Raw genomic sequence first — 15,263 nt, 5'->3', positions numbered from 1 at the left:
AGTGTGCTAGTCCTCGATGGAGAAGAAGAAGACGGTAGAGAGGCATCGCTTCGTGCCCTGCTGCAATGCTGGCCCGATGTTGCCGGAAAATTCCTGTCTAAATCAAAGTGTGACATGCATAGAAAGTTGTTGCTTAGTGACAAGAATGATGTACAGAACCTGCAGGCATCTCAGCTGAAAGATAAGCGGGGCAGGGATTTCCCTATGTTCACCCTTCCTGCATTTTTGCGACACCCCCTTTTCTCTCTTTCGGTCATGCGATTATGCATCTTAACGTTGAAATGCCGTTCATAATGAATCTATATTCTAATATACTGCGTTCTAACGTAATAACATGTACAAAGAAAACGGGAAACCTGTGTAGATGTGTCACCATTGTGGCACGATACTTTACGTATCTAAGAAAAATTCCGTAAGCGGAACCTTCACCAGGCTTACCCCCCCCCCCCCCAGCAGTGACTTTCTGGGGAAATCACTGAAGGGGGCAAGGGGAGCCTGTTATACACACCAGACTTTATGCTAAGGTTCGTGGAAAATTCGGAAAACGTGCTTACGACCTGCTTCAGTACGCAGGAACTTCACCATGAAGGCATTATGGAAGTCAGGGGCGGATCTAGGATTTTCCCGAGGGGTGGGGTCCGCTATGGACAAGTGCCAGGTGCATTCTGGGATTGGTCTATTGAACCCCATGTTCAGGTTCGGACCCTTGGACTTCCCCCCCCCTCCCGGATCCGCGCCGGATGGTCGTCATTGCACTTCTTCGTAGAACACCGTGTTCTGAACACGATATGATGCCATTGGTTGCACTGAACATTGCAAGCAAATGAGTTTTTTCATTTTTGAGCAAATGAGCAAAAAGAATTTTTTTCAGTCGCTGAATTGAGCCAAAGCACAGAAACGTGACTGTGCAAAATATTTCAAGCTCAGTCGCTGCACATAACTTGTCTTTTTTACCTGCCAGTAAAATTTTGTTCTTACATTATGTGCATCTAATGTTGCATTTAATTGCAGTTTTATTGTGCTTTTTATATTCATACTCTGTGGACGTAATAATCTTGTGTCTTATACTTCTTGTTAGCCAACGTTATAGCTTTACATATAGCTATATGCTTTACATACCTAAACGCATAAATTTGTTTCCCTCATTGCGCGTGCTTCCTGTTTTATGTGGCATATGCCAGTAGACTATGTCATGTAGTAAAAGTTTTTGATAAAAGTAACAAGAAATAATTGACAGAGAGACACGCACACACAAATAACAGTCCTAGGGAGGGAGATAACCCGGTATGCCAGCGCCAGTTTCTACTCGGGGTAACTACGCCAGCGCCCCCCAGCGGCATCCGCCTCAAGAGCCTCACAGAGGGAGCGTCGCATTTTCCACTACAATCTTCTAGGGCACTGTACCACGATCAACGCCGCAAAACCTCCCTGATACAGCTATCTCTACGGCTGCAGCTGTGATGTAACAGCTAGGGATTAAGCAGAACCACAGCGCAAAGTATGCCAAATAAATGACCGGTCACGACCATGACTACAAAGGCCACTGGATACTTCCACAAGAAGTCCCAGTTTTCTGCAGTCGAGAACGATCTGCTTTGTAACATGATGTCGTACGAGTCGTCGACCAACTCTAGTCTCCATTGAACTCTACAAATTAAGGGTATGCGAGTTGCTTCAAAATTAATTAAACGTCGGATTTCCCTGCAGTTCAAATAAAATCTCGTTGCACTTTTAGACATCGAAATTATCCTCCAGGACACTCTTTTTGGCCCCACCCCTTTCCTCCAATTTTATTCAAATCAAATCAAATCAAATCAAAATATTTTTATTTTGAGCTTTAGGTACACATGATGGGTGTGACCTAAAGTGACCGACACATGATTCACCGTGACATGAAGACCGTGACACATGATTCACGGAGACTACTTTCTTGTTTTTCGTTCGTTTATGGATGCATGTTTTTAACTACTCTCAACTATTTGTATATACTTATCTACAAAGAACGGTCCCCCCAGAATCTTTGCATTGACATTTGTAATAAAACTTTTCAGAAGTACAATTCGGGAGGACAGTTATGCGCGTACAGGATGTCTGCAACGACGTAGGGACCGTTTCCTCATACGCGCGGCATTCCGGCGGAATATTCCAGTGGAAGAAAAAGCATACAACAGCTCACTAAGGCGGAAGTTCCTCCGCGATTTATGTTGAGTAATCGCACAGCGCGAGAATATTGGGCGTGAATACTGCGCACATAGCAGACGACACCATCGGCACTGTCGTCTGCTACGGAATATCTTGTGGCTGGTGCCCAGGACATTTTTTTTAAATTTCTTTAATCACATGACGCATACATACGCATAAACATGGAAGGACGGAGGAGGCAGGGGGAACATTCCCCTCTTTGAAGTCTCCTCCTTAATAAGTATTATACAACGGTGAGCCCTTACATTAAATTGTGGCCAGATAACCGCATGTCAATTTATAGTGTACTGATTATGGCTAGCTAAGCACAAATTAAAAAATGTACAGTACGCCAATACCACAACAAATGACAATATAGTAACATGCTAACATACTAATAACATATTGTAGCATGTAAGTGCATACATTAAGCATACAGTAAGCATAACATTAACTAGTGACATACTGACACAACACTAATAACAAGTAATAGACGATAGCGAAGCAACAACAAGATCGTGAAGCCGTGGAAAGTGTGAAACATTTTATTTCGTTTTTGAATTACGAGAATTTTTTTTATATTTTTAATTTCTGATGGCAGACGGTTCCATTCCCTGAAGGAAACAAAAATACACACAAAACAAAACATTCACCATGTGTTTGAAGAGCACGAAAATACATGACGTTGAGCACTGGCGCTTATGTGGCAGCGGAAAGCTACGACATTTCGCGCATCTTCCACTGGTATATTCTGGGGAATGTCGATCGTGTGATACACGGAGAAACACTAGGGGCACATGTGATTACGCGAAGGTCACTTTGAGGCAACGAAGGTAAGGAAGGTCAGAGTATAAAATAGTTTCCAATCCTTCACTCGGCTGTGCTGTCTGAGATTTCCCCTCGGATTTCTGGCTTTCGTCCCAGACGGACGTCGGGAGACTGAAGTCGGCCAAGGACGCACACTGTTTCGCACTCCTTCATGCTGTCCTCTCACCATCTGTTTGTACGCCTGTCATAGCCACAGTTACTTCGCGGTGATAATACTGAATTACAGAATATAAGAAAACGTTTTCAGACGATGACGAGGCACCCTAACAGGGGTGCAAACGGGTGGCAGCATTGATCCGATTCGTGATAGCAAGGCTGCACGATAGTGTTTTACAGCAGACTGGCGACAAGGATTTGCCCAGCAACCCCCCACGTCCCCTAATCCCCCCCCCAAAAAAAATCCCCCTCCCCCAAAATGCCTGTCGGAGAGGCCGAACATGTCAGAAAAGCAGTAAATGTGGGTGCCACCCCCATCCCTACGGGACATCAACCCCACCCCCCCTCCCCCCCGAGACGAAAATCCTGGGAATGTCCCTGACTTGCGCGTCGATTACATGCTATCACAAAGCGAGCATCTCGCGATAAAGTTTTGGACAAATATATCAGAAATGACGCGTTGACAGAGTTCAATTTTGGACGATAGAAAATACTGTAGCTGATAATAGCTGAACTGTACGAAAGAAAACTAGGAGACCCGTAAACGTACTGCATAATGATACTGCTCCAACATCACAGTATTGTGTGATACATACTTCGGTTGTGCATATTTTTAAAAAGTCACACGCGGGGTTCCTACGAGAATAATGATAATCATAATTCGTGGTATCACGTCTCGAGACAACTATGATCATAAGCGACGCCACAGTGGCCCGGTCGGTCTATAGATCAATTTTGCCCACCAGAGGGCTCTTTAACGTGTATTGAAATTCTCAGCACACCGCATTTAGCCCCCGCGAAAGACGCTCTATGTAAGCAACTTGTACCCTGCCACCAAGTGAGAATTTCCGACTGTGACTACATCTTGATATTCTAATTCGCTAGAGATATCGGCGAAGTTGTCACGCCATAGCTGATTTCGTATTTATATTAAACAAAGAAAAAAAAAAGGGAAAAAATATACTTGGGAAATGTCTTCCCCGCGCTCCCTCGTCTCGAAATTCCGAGGCGAAATCAAAATGTCACGACCAACCGTAAAGCCGGCTTTCCCGCAGGAAGTGTACTGGTGCGGTGAAGCACGCTTTCCGTTTGGGTTCGGAAACAGTCGTGGTTGCGATTTCGCGAATCCTTGCTCCTTTCTTCGGGAATAACAGCATCAAGTAATTCGCAATCCGTGCGTTATTTCCCTCCTTATTTCCGACTCCTCTTAGCTGGCTCTAACTCATCGCGTAATACATCAGCGTGTATTGAGAGACAATTCCATTCCTTCTCGACGTCACGAGGCCGCCCTATCGAACGTGGGCCCAATCCCATCGCCTACGAGCATTTTAGCAGTCCCACTACGCACACATGCCGCAAAGGAGACCCTCAACAGCCGTAGGTGTACGCTGAATAAGTAACCGAGACTTTATAAAAACAGCAACCGCCCTCTGCGTCCATTGAAGCTGCGCTCCAGTGATAGATCACGCGTGGAAGTTACGCTCGTGGTGACGTCCCGGAAGTTGTGAAAACCGATTGGCCGATACGCGAGTGGCGGCGTGGGAGGCTGAACGAGGCAGTGCGGCCACTGTCGCGCGCGTTCGATGGAGGAGTGCGCCGCTATTTCTAAGGTGCTTCCGTTGTGTTTCGATTGGCGCTGGCGTCGCTAGTGCGCACGCTCCATGTGGGTGTGTGACGTCGTCTGCTCTTTTTCCTCCTCTGCGGCATACTTTGGCAACTGTTAAAGGCTTGAAGTTTGTAAATGAAGTCTTATTATCACTGACAACCGAATAATGTTTGAAATATCTAATAGGAGTATTGTTTCTCAGGTTTACTATCCTAACACGTTCTTAAACTAGAGCTGCGTGTCTTCGTTTTACACATAACACGGCGATACAAAACATACTTTGACGGTCGCCAAATGTTGCAGCACTCACCCAGACTGCAAAGTTCTGAATTCCTTATTACTAAGATGCGCGTCTTTTTCAAAAATTATTCGGATTCGCGTTATCACCCGCATTATCACTGAAGACTAGTCACATAAATATCAAAATTTAGCAGACATTACAAAAAGAACAACAACAACAACGATGAACAATAAAGAAGAAACCCGTATCCACGTACGACACAGAGCAGTCCTGTGTGGTAACAACATTAGTCATTCCCCCACGGGGAGCGCTGCATGCTGCCGCCGCTCCGTTCAACGCCGCCCCAGTACAATCTATCAGAAGGGATACCCCTTGCAGGGAAAAGCTGGAGCGCCTTTACATCCCCACTCGTTCGCTACTCCACCAGTGTCGCGGCGAATAGAAGCGGTGCTCTGGGATTGGCGTTCGCTTCCACGTGACACGGTGACGTACGTCACTCGTCGGCAGGCAGGGCGCTCGCCGTGGTGGCCGGCCGCGTAGCGTTGCCCTGTGTGTGTGTGCGTCGTGTGAGGAGCCTGGGGCGATGCGAACGGGCAGCCTCAGGGCCCAGCGGCGTCGGCTTCCCCATGTGGTCGCGTGAATCCGTGAGCGAGCAGCGTGTTTTCGTTTCCGCTATTTGGCGGCCAAAAGGGGGGGCCCCTGGCTTCAGTGCTGGCCGGCCGGCCCATGATGTCGGCCGCGGCACCGAGAGGGAGAGCCCCGCCGCAGGGGACCCCTCCGATGATACCCGACCTCAGTCACCTCACCGAAGAGGAGCGACGACACATCGAGGCCGTCATGGCACGACAGAAAGAAGAAGAAGACAAAGAAAAAGAGATTCTCAAGTGAGTGTCTCTCAGTGTCGCATCGCTAGGCCTCGCCGCCATAAGGAAGCATGGACAAATGAGTTTGCACGTGAGGTCGCGTCCGCAATTCGTACCCTGCACTGGCCCCACGTGTCCAGTATGGGCGTTAATTCGCTTACGTGACCCTTACACTCCTATTTACTCCGTAACGCGTAATTAACCAGCGTTCGAGTCAACCGCTCCGTCCGGGCTTAAGCCTTGTGTTCCACTTTTGACGGGGACTGCTCATAGAATCGTGCTGCTGGTCGACAGAAACCCCCACACATCATGCCGTACCGACGTACTATTCGAGACGCCAATCGTGGCTACGACCATAGCAGACACACGTTTACCACGTGAATAGCTCTGGTAACAGCAGATCCTATCTGAGTAACCCGCGATGAACGTCCTTGATGTAGAATGACAGCGTTCGGTGCCCCTACGTTGTCGCATGTACCGACCAAATCGTGTACGGGATTTCGCCGCCCTCCCTTTTAATCGCTAATCCGTGAGTTACGTTGCAGAGCAAAAACAGAGCTCGTAGATAAATGATCGCTTGTGGTTACTAGGCCTAGTATTTTTCGTATTTTCGTTCTTTTGTAACTCTCGGGATAGCCTGCCGTTTGGAGAGTTTTAGATAAGGGACCTCGTCGGACGTGAATGGTGATAACAGCGCTGGATGAAATCTACAGCGTGATCCACCGATGGATCCATGCCATGCTACGATAGCGTTTCGAGCGCTGTTTTTCCTACGCGTTTTTGTGCATATTTCGCTTGTGCATTGTTTCTTGAGGAATTTTTCCTATAATATTTTCTTTTGTACTGAGAGGTATTGACGATAGTTATCCTCAGATATTTGTTAGCGACCTTCATCTTAGTTATTGTCTTCTTGTAAAACTAAACACACACAGCACCATTAGAGAACAGAATGACACCAGCACAAACTAGGATGAGTCACTGAGTTGTCACCTTGCTTCATTGGGGTTTTACCGTTGCGATATGCATCGGTTACGCTGCTCAGTACGTTGGACCTCACACGTCGTCACTACGCGACAGTTCTTGCCTCGAAGTCGTTCATACATGGCCCCCCTACCACGGTGACCCACTAGGTTTAGGAAAGCGCCAGATTCAGCTTCTTCGTGACTTTTAAGCCGACGCTGAATTATTTATTACTAGAATTAAAGCGCTTATGTATACTTTTTCTTTATCGTTTTAATGCTCGACTGATTACTCGAAGGCAACACGCAAGCGTCGCAACAGCGAGTTTTTTTTTAAATCTTCCGTTGTTACTTCGAAGTTGTTACGGATTAGTTACAAGGATTAGTTAAGCATATAGTTACAACTCCAGAAGGAATAATACGTACAAAGAGGCTGCAGTCGCTAGTCCAACGTTTGAGGTAATATAGAAGGCACGCGTCATTTCCTACGGATGTGGTTGATGCTGACACATTTTTACCTCGCGCATGTAGCAGTGGTCTTACGTGGAAAACATCAGTCGAGAAAAACGCACAATGCAAAGTTTCTACTTAATCGGACTAGGAAATAATGATTGAAACGTGAGCTAAGGGCAAGCGGGCGTAGGAGGTAGATCTTTCGAAAATATCGAATTTTAAAAAGTGCGCACATTATTCTTAATAATAATGATACATAAAAAACAAAGTCGAGTAAAAGGTCAAGTATTCGAGCAATTCAACCCACGCAATATTTCGCGATTTCCTAAAAGAAACTTTTTTTTTTTTTACTTCGTTCGTTTGTGTCATGACACATTCTCTTCACCCTTCTGCTCATTATTTATCGCATTTCTTCACATTTACGCTCGCTGTTTACGATGAATGAAATCCCGAATTGTGAAGAGGTTCCGTACCCGACCCCCGTGTATTTGGTACACGTGCAACGTAAAAAGGGGCCGCCACGTCGTAATGATAATGCCGTGAATCGTAGTTCAAGATTGCCAGTAGCGATAGCAGGATGCTCTCTGAAAAGTCGCCGTCCTCGCATGCTTTTACGAGCACTGCCGCTATATGCTGTTGGTGCTCATAATGATGGCCACCTCCTTTTTGCCTTTCCTCCCTCGCTTTTGCTGCATGAAAGGAGGGGGAGTTATATGTGAACGTGGTATATATACACACCTGGCGTGGTGCAAAACTTATCCTTGCCTGCTATTGTTTGGTTTATGCGAAATAAGTTTGGCGTTCAGAGTTTACGATGGCGGTTGTTAGAAGTGGTGTACTAATTACGTGGTGAGGTGGTGCTATAATACTCGCATTTTGTATTATAATACAAATACTTGTTACAAATGAGTATTACAATACTTATATGTAATATACCTCGACTCTGAGGTATATGATAATACACAGGGTGTCTGTTTTTAGGTGCCACAGATTTTTTATTAAAAATCTGCGAGAGTCCCAGATATGCCGTTTAGGCGTCTACCATACCTGGCCTGGTGGACATCTTTTCACACCGGTCGCATCAGTGTTCGATGACTACTTAACTAAAATACGATAATTAACTTATTGATTAACGAGTTTTAGGGGGGGGGGCTAAACTGAGATGGCAGGATTAAAGACCGTCGTAGTCGAAAGCTATTCCAGCTGTCAGCGATTTCGAAATGTTTTCGTGCTTCAAGATACGAGCAATTTTTGTCTGCTGTGCAAATGAGCCGCAACGGAACCCGTGCAGCGTTCAAGCTGCGCCGGAAGGGACGTTCCCATTTTCACTGATGCCGGAACACAACCCAAGCAGCACAACGTACTGAAAGTCGAGTGCAATAGGGGTGGACGTGTAGGTGGAAGGCCTTGAACAGACTGGTGAAACTAAAGAACATTGATAAGACACATACCGTCCACCCCTATTGCACTCGACTTCCAGTACATTGTGCTGCTTGGGAACACGGATCGTATCTACAACGCCGGCCTGTTTATCTCTTCAGTGCTGTTAAATCCTCACCCAATGCCTCGATGTCATGTGTGTGAGAGTTGTTACAGCCTTTGCCCCCCCCCCCCCCCCCCCGAACGAAAAATGGGAACGTCCCTTCCGGCGCAACTTGGCGCGCAAGATTCGGTTGTGGTTCATTTGCATAGCAAACAAAAACTGCTCGTTTCTTGAAGCACAGAAATATTTCGAAAACGCTGACATCTGGAACAGCTTTCGACTGCGACGGTCTTTAATCCTTCCATCTCAGTTTTTCCTGAAACTCGTTAATAAGTTAATTATCGGAATTTAATTAATTAGTCATCGAACTCTGATGCGACCGGCTAAGAAAGATGTCCGCCAGGCCAGGTATGTTAAACGCCCAAACGGCATATCTGGGGCTCTCGTAGATTCTAATAAAAAATCTGTGACGTCTAAAAAAGACACCCTGTAATGCTAATGCTTCCGTGTATTACTTTTACTAAAAAATTACAGGACGGTTGCGATTGTGTATAACGCGAATTTCAGCGGTAGCTGTTTTGTGTGGGTGTTGACACTTTTATTGCTGATATAAACACAGCTACTTTAGAGCGACGAGTACTGCCTTGTGATCTGTGAGATGAGTGGTGATGTGTAGAGCTGGGATTAGCGGGACAAAAATATTAAATCCGGGACAAAAGCGGGACAGGAAACGCTGAAAAAATCTGGACACTTTCCGGGACAAGGTATACCAATCTCTGAGTATATGTCAAAACTGCTTTTATAAGCTTTACATTATTTTAACTTGCATCACCGAAACCGACGGTTTTGTGATGCAACCACAGCGATTTCCCGATACCTTCCCCTTAACAGCTACTGCTGTAAAAATATATGTCTACTACTAAACTACTATAGACTATCCTGTTACGTACCTCTTTTACTATTGTGTAGTATACTATTATATAACTGTCTCCCCAGAGTGACCATTGTTTATATAACTTATTCGGGTCATACTTACATTGGACGAAACTTGTTCCCATAGTTAAATGTAATAAGAGCATATTATAAAGTTATCCTTCAGAAAACAAGATGCCGTTCATAGGTTGAACATGACTATAGAGATACATTGGCACTGAACCCGGCTGGTTGGCTGTGATTTGTTTAAATAGCAAGCCGACCTCTGTCTGGCTGACCTTTCCTATTTACTTTAATAAACCTCCATATCCTCCCTCACCCCCATGCGGTTATCAAGGAAGAAAAAGCAAATATTATCCGCCATTTGTGTACTGCTTGAGATATTCATTCTGCAATCACGTTAGTATTTTAGGAAAATTGTGGGTGCCTTGTTTGCGATGAACCGTTTGTGGGACACCGGTTGTGGGCGGGGGGGGGGGGAGAAATATGTTTATTATTAAAAAAACGAGGGAAAGGGACACACGATAGAGATGACATATCACTTAGCATTACGTCTTCTAGAGTGTTGTAATGCGATACAAATTCATTCAGAGGATGAGTATTATAACTACATAATACAAACACGCAAAGGTGCTACAGAACTAGTATTGTGCTACAAAGTATTACTATTACTGTGCACGCCTGTGGAACATTGAAATTTTTATCGATAAATTCCTGTTGACGAGTGTATCGGGGATAGATTTAAAGGAATTATAAACAGAGTTCGCACTATCTTTCCTGGAATTTCTTTTGAGAAAATAACTTGCGCCAAATGGACTGTTGTCCCTAAACTCATTAAGTAGATTGTGCTCATTCCATCATACGATAGCAATGCGTCGGTTTAGCAAATAATGACTGCATCATTCATTGCACGATTTATGTATCATTTTGCCTCTACAATCTAAAAAATGAACTTCACCGCATAGCACGCTCCTTAGCCAACCATCATCTCGAATAATATCGTCATCTGCCCTGATTTGTTGAAAACGGGAGGCGTACGCCTTTTCGTGACACTCATGTTGTTCATAATTGTCACAAAACGGCGTACGCCTCCCGTTTTCAACAAATCTGGGCAGACAACGATATCATTCGAGATGATGGTTGGCTAGGAGCGTGCTATGCGGTGAAGTTTATTTCTAAGAGTGTAGTCTGCACTTCTGTGTCTTGAATTTAGCATTATTTGCCGTTCAAGCTACTTATCTCTTCTCCGTCTTTCTGTATAGTCAGTGTATATTTCCATTCAGCAAGTATTGAAGGAGCCAGACCCGACGCCGTCGGGTCTAACACCTCCATATGTTCTTTTCCTTCGAATTCTATTTGCATCAGGTCTCAGGGACGTTATCGAAATGGCAGTACAGGCGTTCATAAGCATAGCCAGCTCCTGCTCAGTTGTCTCGCGACGTGAAGCCACGAATTATTACTATGAAAGATGAAAGTCACTGAAAAGGTTAGCCAGCTCTAGGGATCGAACCCACATCTTCTGGGTTTCCGGTCCAGGGCTCTACCAATTGAGCTAAGCTAACACGCCTCTCCAGTGACTTTCGGGGTGCGTCATCTGAAGAGACGACAAACCAGCCACTCACTCTCACTCACCCTCCTTTCACTCTTACATTTTTGCTCACTCATACACACATTCATACGACGGAAATCGACGCAAGCGGCACCTGTTGAACAAGAGAGAAACTGATGTTCTGAGGCTTGAACAACATAGAAGGGACAGATACAAACAAAGCCTCAAATTGCCTAAGAAATGAACGATGAAAGATGAAAGTCACTGAAAAGGTTAGCCAGCTGTAGGGATCGAACCCACATCTTCTGGATTTCCGGTCCAGGGCTCTACCAATTGAGCTAAGCTAACACGCGTCTCCAGTGACTTTCGGGCTGGCTAAAGCTGGCTAACCTTTTCAGTGACTTTCATCTTTCATCGTTGATTTCTTAGGCAATTTGAGGCTTTGTTTGTATCTGTCCCTTCTATGTTGTTCCAGCCTCAGAACATCAGTTTCTCTATTATTACTAATTCCTGATAGACTGTTCTTTGACCAGCACTCGTGTCTGCAGTCCAAGCTACAAACTTGGGAATGAAAGCGTTAGGTGCGTTACCGCACGCTGCGTGCATTACCAACGCATAGTGTGTGTCGGGAGAGAGAGAGAGAGAGAGAACGCAAAAACGGTTGTCACTAGTTATGTATTCAGGCGACGGTGGCCTGGCATCGTAGAATGCATGACCACGTGCGTTCTGCACAGCCTGTGCTCTTTAAATACGTTTTCGGTCGCAAATCGCCGGGACCTTCGAAAGCCGGACATAATCGCTTCGGGTCGGTCCGAGGACGATAACGGAACTCGTGCAAGGAAGCACGTGCTCGGGTGAGATACGTGGTTGGGGTATGCATTACGTAACATACGTCATACCGTGATAGTGCTCGCTGATACGGCATTGACCGCTACCACCGTCTATGTCCAGACATTACACGGGGGTTTAGTATACCATTAAGGCGCTTTTTGAGTGAAGCAAGAAGAGCGCGTGGCATTTATTCATTCATACAAATAACTGGGTCACGCTGTGACCGATAGACAGGAAGGTTCGGAGGAGAGAAGTCCTTATGAACTATGCTGCTTGTAAAGCGTGCTCTGCCGCAAGAACTGTATGTTTGTGGCGAAGACCGCTTTCCATCTTTCGCTTGTCTTGCGGTGTAGTCAGTTATCTACTTATTTCAGTATACCCCACTGTATCATGGACATTACGTAGCACTGGGATTACTGCCAAGTTACCAGTACAGATTATGGATATGCATATATGCGTGTAGTGTGTTTCCGGCAATTACCTTCTGGAAACTTTTGCCGTCATTTAGGAAGGCTTTTGACAATTTTTAATTGAGGAAAAGCGGCACTTTTACTTTTTTTGTTTACTATTTCTGTTGCTATACTGTGCATAATTTGTGTTGGGTCTGCGATTATTCGTGGAGGACTACATATTTCTGTAAAAAAAAAAAGTAAGGTTTACATGGCAATTTTCAAGGTTCAGTTGAAAAAAAAATAAAAATTTCCCTGAATTAAAAATTGTCCAAAGCCTTCCTAAATGGCGGCAAAAGTTTTCAGAAGGTAATTGCCGAAAGTCCCACAATACTCCGGCGAGTACGTCGCTAGTTCGAATTTTTTATCACTTTCGGTGAAACACCCTGTATGCAGGTATAATAAAGCATGGATGATAAATTCTAAATGAACGATTTAACAGCTTTGCATGCCTATGCGGGTGTATATGTAGTAAAAACTGAGAGGTGTTTGCGAAACAGGGAAGTAGCAAACTAACTTTTAATAATTAAAATATATACGTAGTAATGCAAGTACTACAGCTTATCATATAGTTGACATCCTTAGCTCATGTATAGACAGCTTCTCCATTGTACTGTTTGTTGCTTTCCTTGTTATTGGCTCTCGCGTTTGGTTTGTTTGTGCTCATGAATGGCTGTATGTGTGTTGAAAAGTGAGAGGAGGGATGGTCACAAAGTAAATCAAGTAAAAGCAACACAGTGCTCTAAAGTAGATATGCGCAAAGCCTGCTGTCCGCAACACTAGAAACGCAGTGATAGAGCAACTGCTCATCTTTTAATTGCGCAAATGTAACGCCTGGAAGTTTTTGCCTGGATTTGATGCATACTGGAAAACTCCGAAGGGCACTCCCGCTGTTTCCGTTAAAACTATAAGGGGAAACAACGCTCAATCAAAAAGAAAAAAAAAAGCTTTTTCTTTTATCTTAAATTACTGAGCCTAGAAGAAGACTGTGGGGGGTGCCACTTACACGCATATACGTATATGCAGGGTGCCCCACATGCACACATGTGTGCGGGGTGTCCCAATTAACCTGCATCGAGGTTTAGAGAAAGGTAGAGCCCTCTACGTAAATGAAGTCAACTGAATGTTCTTTGGAGTCGTGTATCGCCGTCGCCAGTGTGTTTTCATTGTGCCTAAATAATTAATTAGATAAGATTAATCGGCTAAATTTTAAAATATCGCTTTAAGTGTCCAAGTGTCAATAGCAAAGTTGTAGAGTACCTCGTGAAATACACCACCGAGGTGTTTCAAACAAGGTGCACTTCATGTGACTTTCGTTTTTCGGCCTAAACAGAAAGCCCGTGAAATAACAAATATCACGGGACAAGGTGGACAGCGCGCTTAGTCTGATCTAATCAGTTAATTAGGCAGAATGAAAAAAAAAAAAAAACCTACTAGCAACTACAACACACGACTTCAAACAACATTTATGGCGAATTCCATTGGTGGTGAAGGGTGAAAGTTTTGCACGGGAGAGGTGCAAAAATTGTTCCATGTGCAGAAGGAAGGTCAGGTGCGGATTGTTCCATTAGATCACGAGAACCAAAAGATTCGCTTCGAGGGTAATAATTTTTGACCCACCAATTCGCACGGGGCAAAACGGCCCCATCCGTGCGGGAGAGAAGGGGCAAGCGCGCGAACAATGAGTGCAGCAACGTATAGGAGAGTTTTTCCCCGTGTTCGTATTGTCGGTAGCGCAAAAGCTATTTCTGCACTGAAAAAACGAGTATTAAACGAGGAGCCCTGGATAGGCTACGTCTCTAAGTGGTCAATCCAATCAAAAAAGAAAAAAAAAAGCTCTTATTGCACCGCCGTGCACTATCCGGGACGAGCTTCGCACCCGCGGAGGGCAGATGGCATGCCATTGGGGATGCAAACCCTCACGACACCGGTGGGAGTGGGCGCTCGACCCACATCCGTTGTGGGGCAGAGCTTATGCCCTCTCGATGGAATTTGCCATCAGTTGGATTCATTCACGTGGAGCGCTTAGTCTTTTTTTTTTTTAAATCTTGGTTGTCTGTCAGTTGCACACGGGTGCACTCTTAAAAAAAGGGTGTACTTTAACTCCTTTTTTTTGCCACATATATAACACCCTTTTGGAGAGTACAATTACGCTCAAAAGGGTGTCTCCTCACTCCCTCGAGGGAGTAGCATAACACCTTTCTCCCTACTGGAGGGTAATATTACTCCCCGGCAGGAAGAAGGTGTTATGCTACTCCCTCGAGGGAGTGAAGAGACACCCTTTTGAGCGTAATTGTACTCTGCAAGAGGGTGTTATATATGTTGCAAGGAAATGAACTAAACTACACCTTTTTTTTTTAGAGTGTGGCATTGGTGCAATGTCCTCCATAGAAGTTGTTGCCCTCCTTCATTGCGGAGACGACTGTGATTTGATATGAGTAGGACCAGCGGCATGGCCGGGCGGGTTAAGGCGTCGTGCTCGTTGGTGGTACCCAAGGTCGTGCTGAGGACTATAGGAGGTGGTGGGTTCGAATCCTACCACCGGCTGTGCTGTCTGAGGTTTTCCCCTAGGTTTTCCGAAGACTTTCCAGACGAATGTCGGCAGCACATTTCCCCCTGAAGTCGGCCCAGAACGCTTACTAACCCCCCTGTCCCCCACTCCTTTCCTGCTGTCCTCTCTCCATCTGTACACATCTGTACGCCGCTCATAGCCACGTGGCTTCGCGGTGCT

The 15,263-nt window shown here is 45.2% G+C and overlaps 1 protein-coding gene across 7 annotated transcripts in view; it reads left to right on the top strand.

Annotated features, from left to right (window-relative positions):
* The first annotated feature begins 5,440 nt into the window (after window positions 1-5,440).
* Window positions 5,441-15,263, top strand: part of LOC135393825 (regulating synaptic membrane exocytosis protein 2-like) — an 80,999-nt gene continuing 71,176 nt past the window's right edge. For all 7 annotated transcript variants that reach the window (XM_064624113.1, XM_064624112.1, XM_064624111.1 and 4 more), the window contains exon 1: window positions 5,441-5,896. In XM_064624113.1, coding sequence (XP_064480183.1) covers window positions 5,739-5,896 — 158 coding nt within the window. In that variant the 5' untranslated portion in view covers window positions 5,441-5,738. The remainder of the gene's footprint in view (window positions 5,897-15,263) is intronic.

Source organism: Ornithodoros turicata, chromosome 5, assembly GCF_037126465.1.
Source record: "Ornithodoros turicata isolate Travis chromosome 5, ASM3712646v1, whole genome shotgun sequence".
NCBI classification, from domain to species: domain Eukaryota; kingdom Metazoa; phylum Arthropoda; class Arachnida; order Ixodida; family Argasidae; genus Ornithodoros; species Ornithodoros turicata.
The sequence above is the reverse complement of the archived record's forward strand: the minus strand, read 5'-3'. Positions and strand labels throughout refer to the sequence as shown.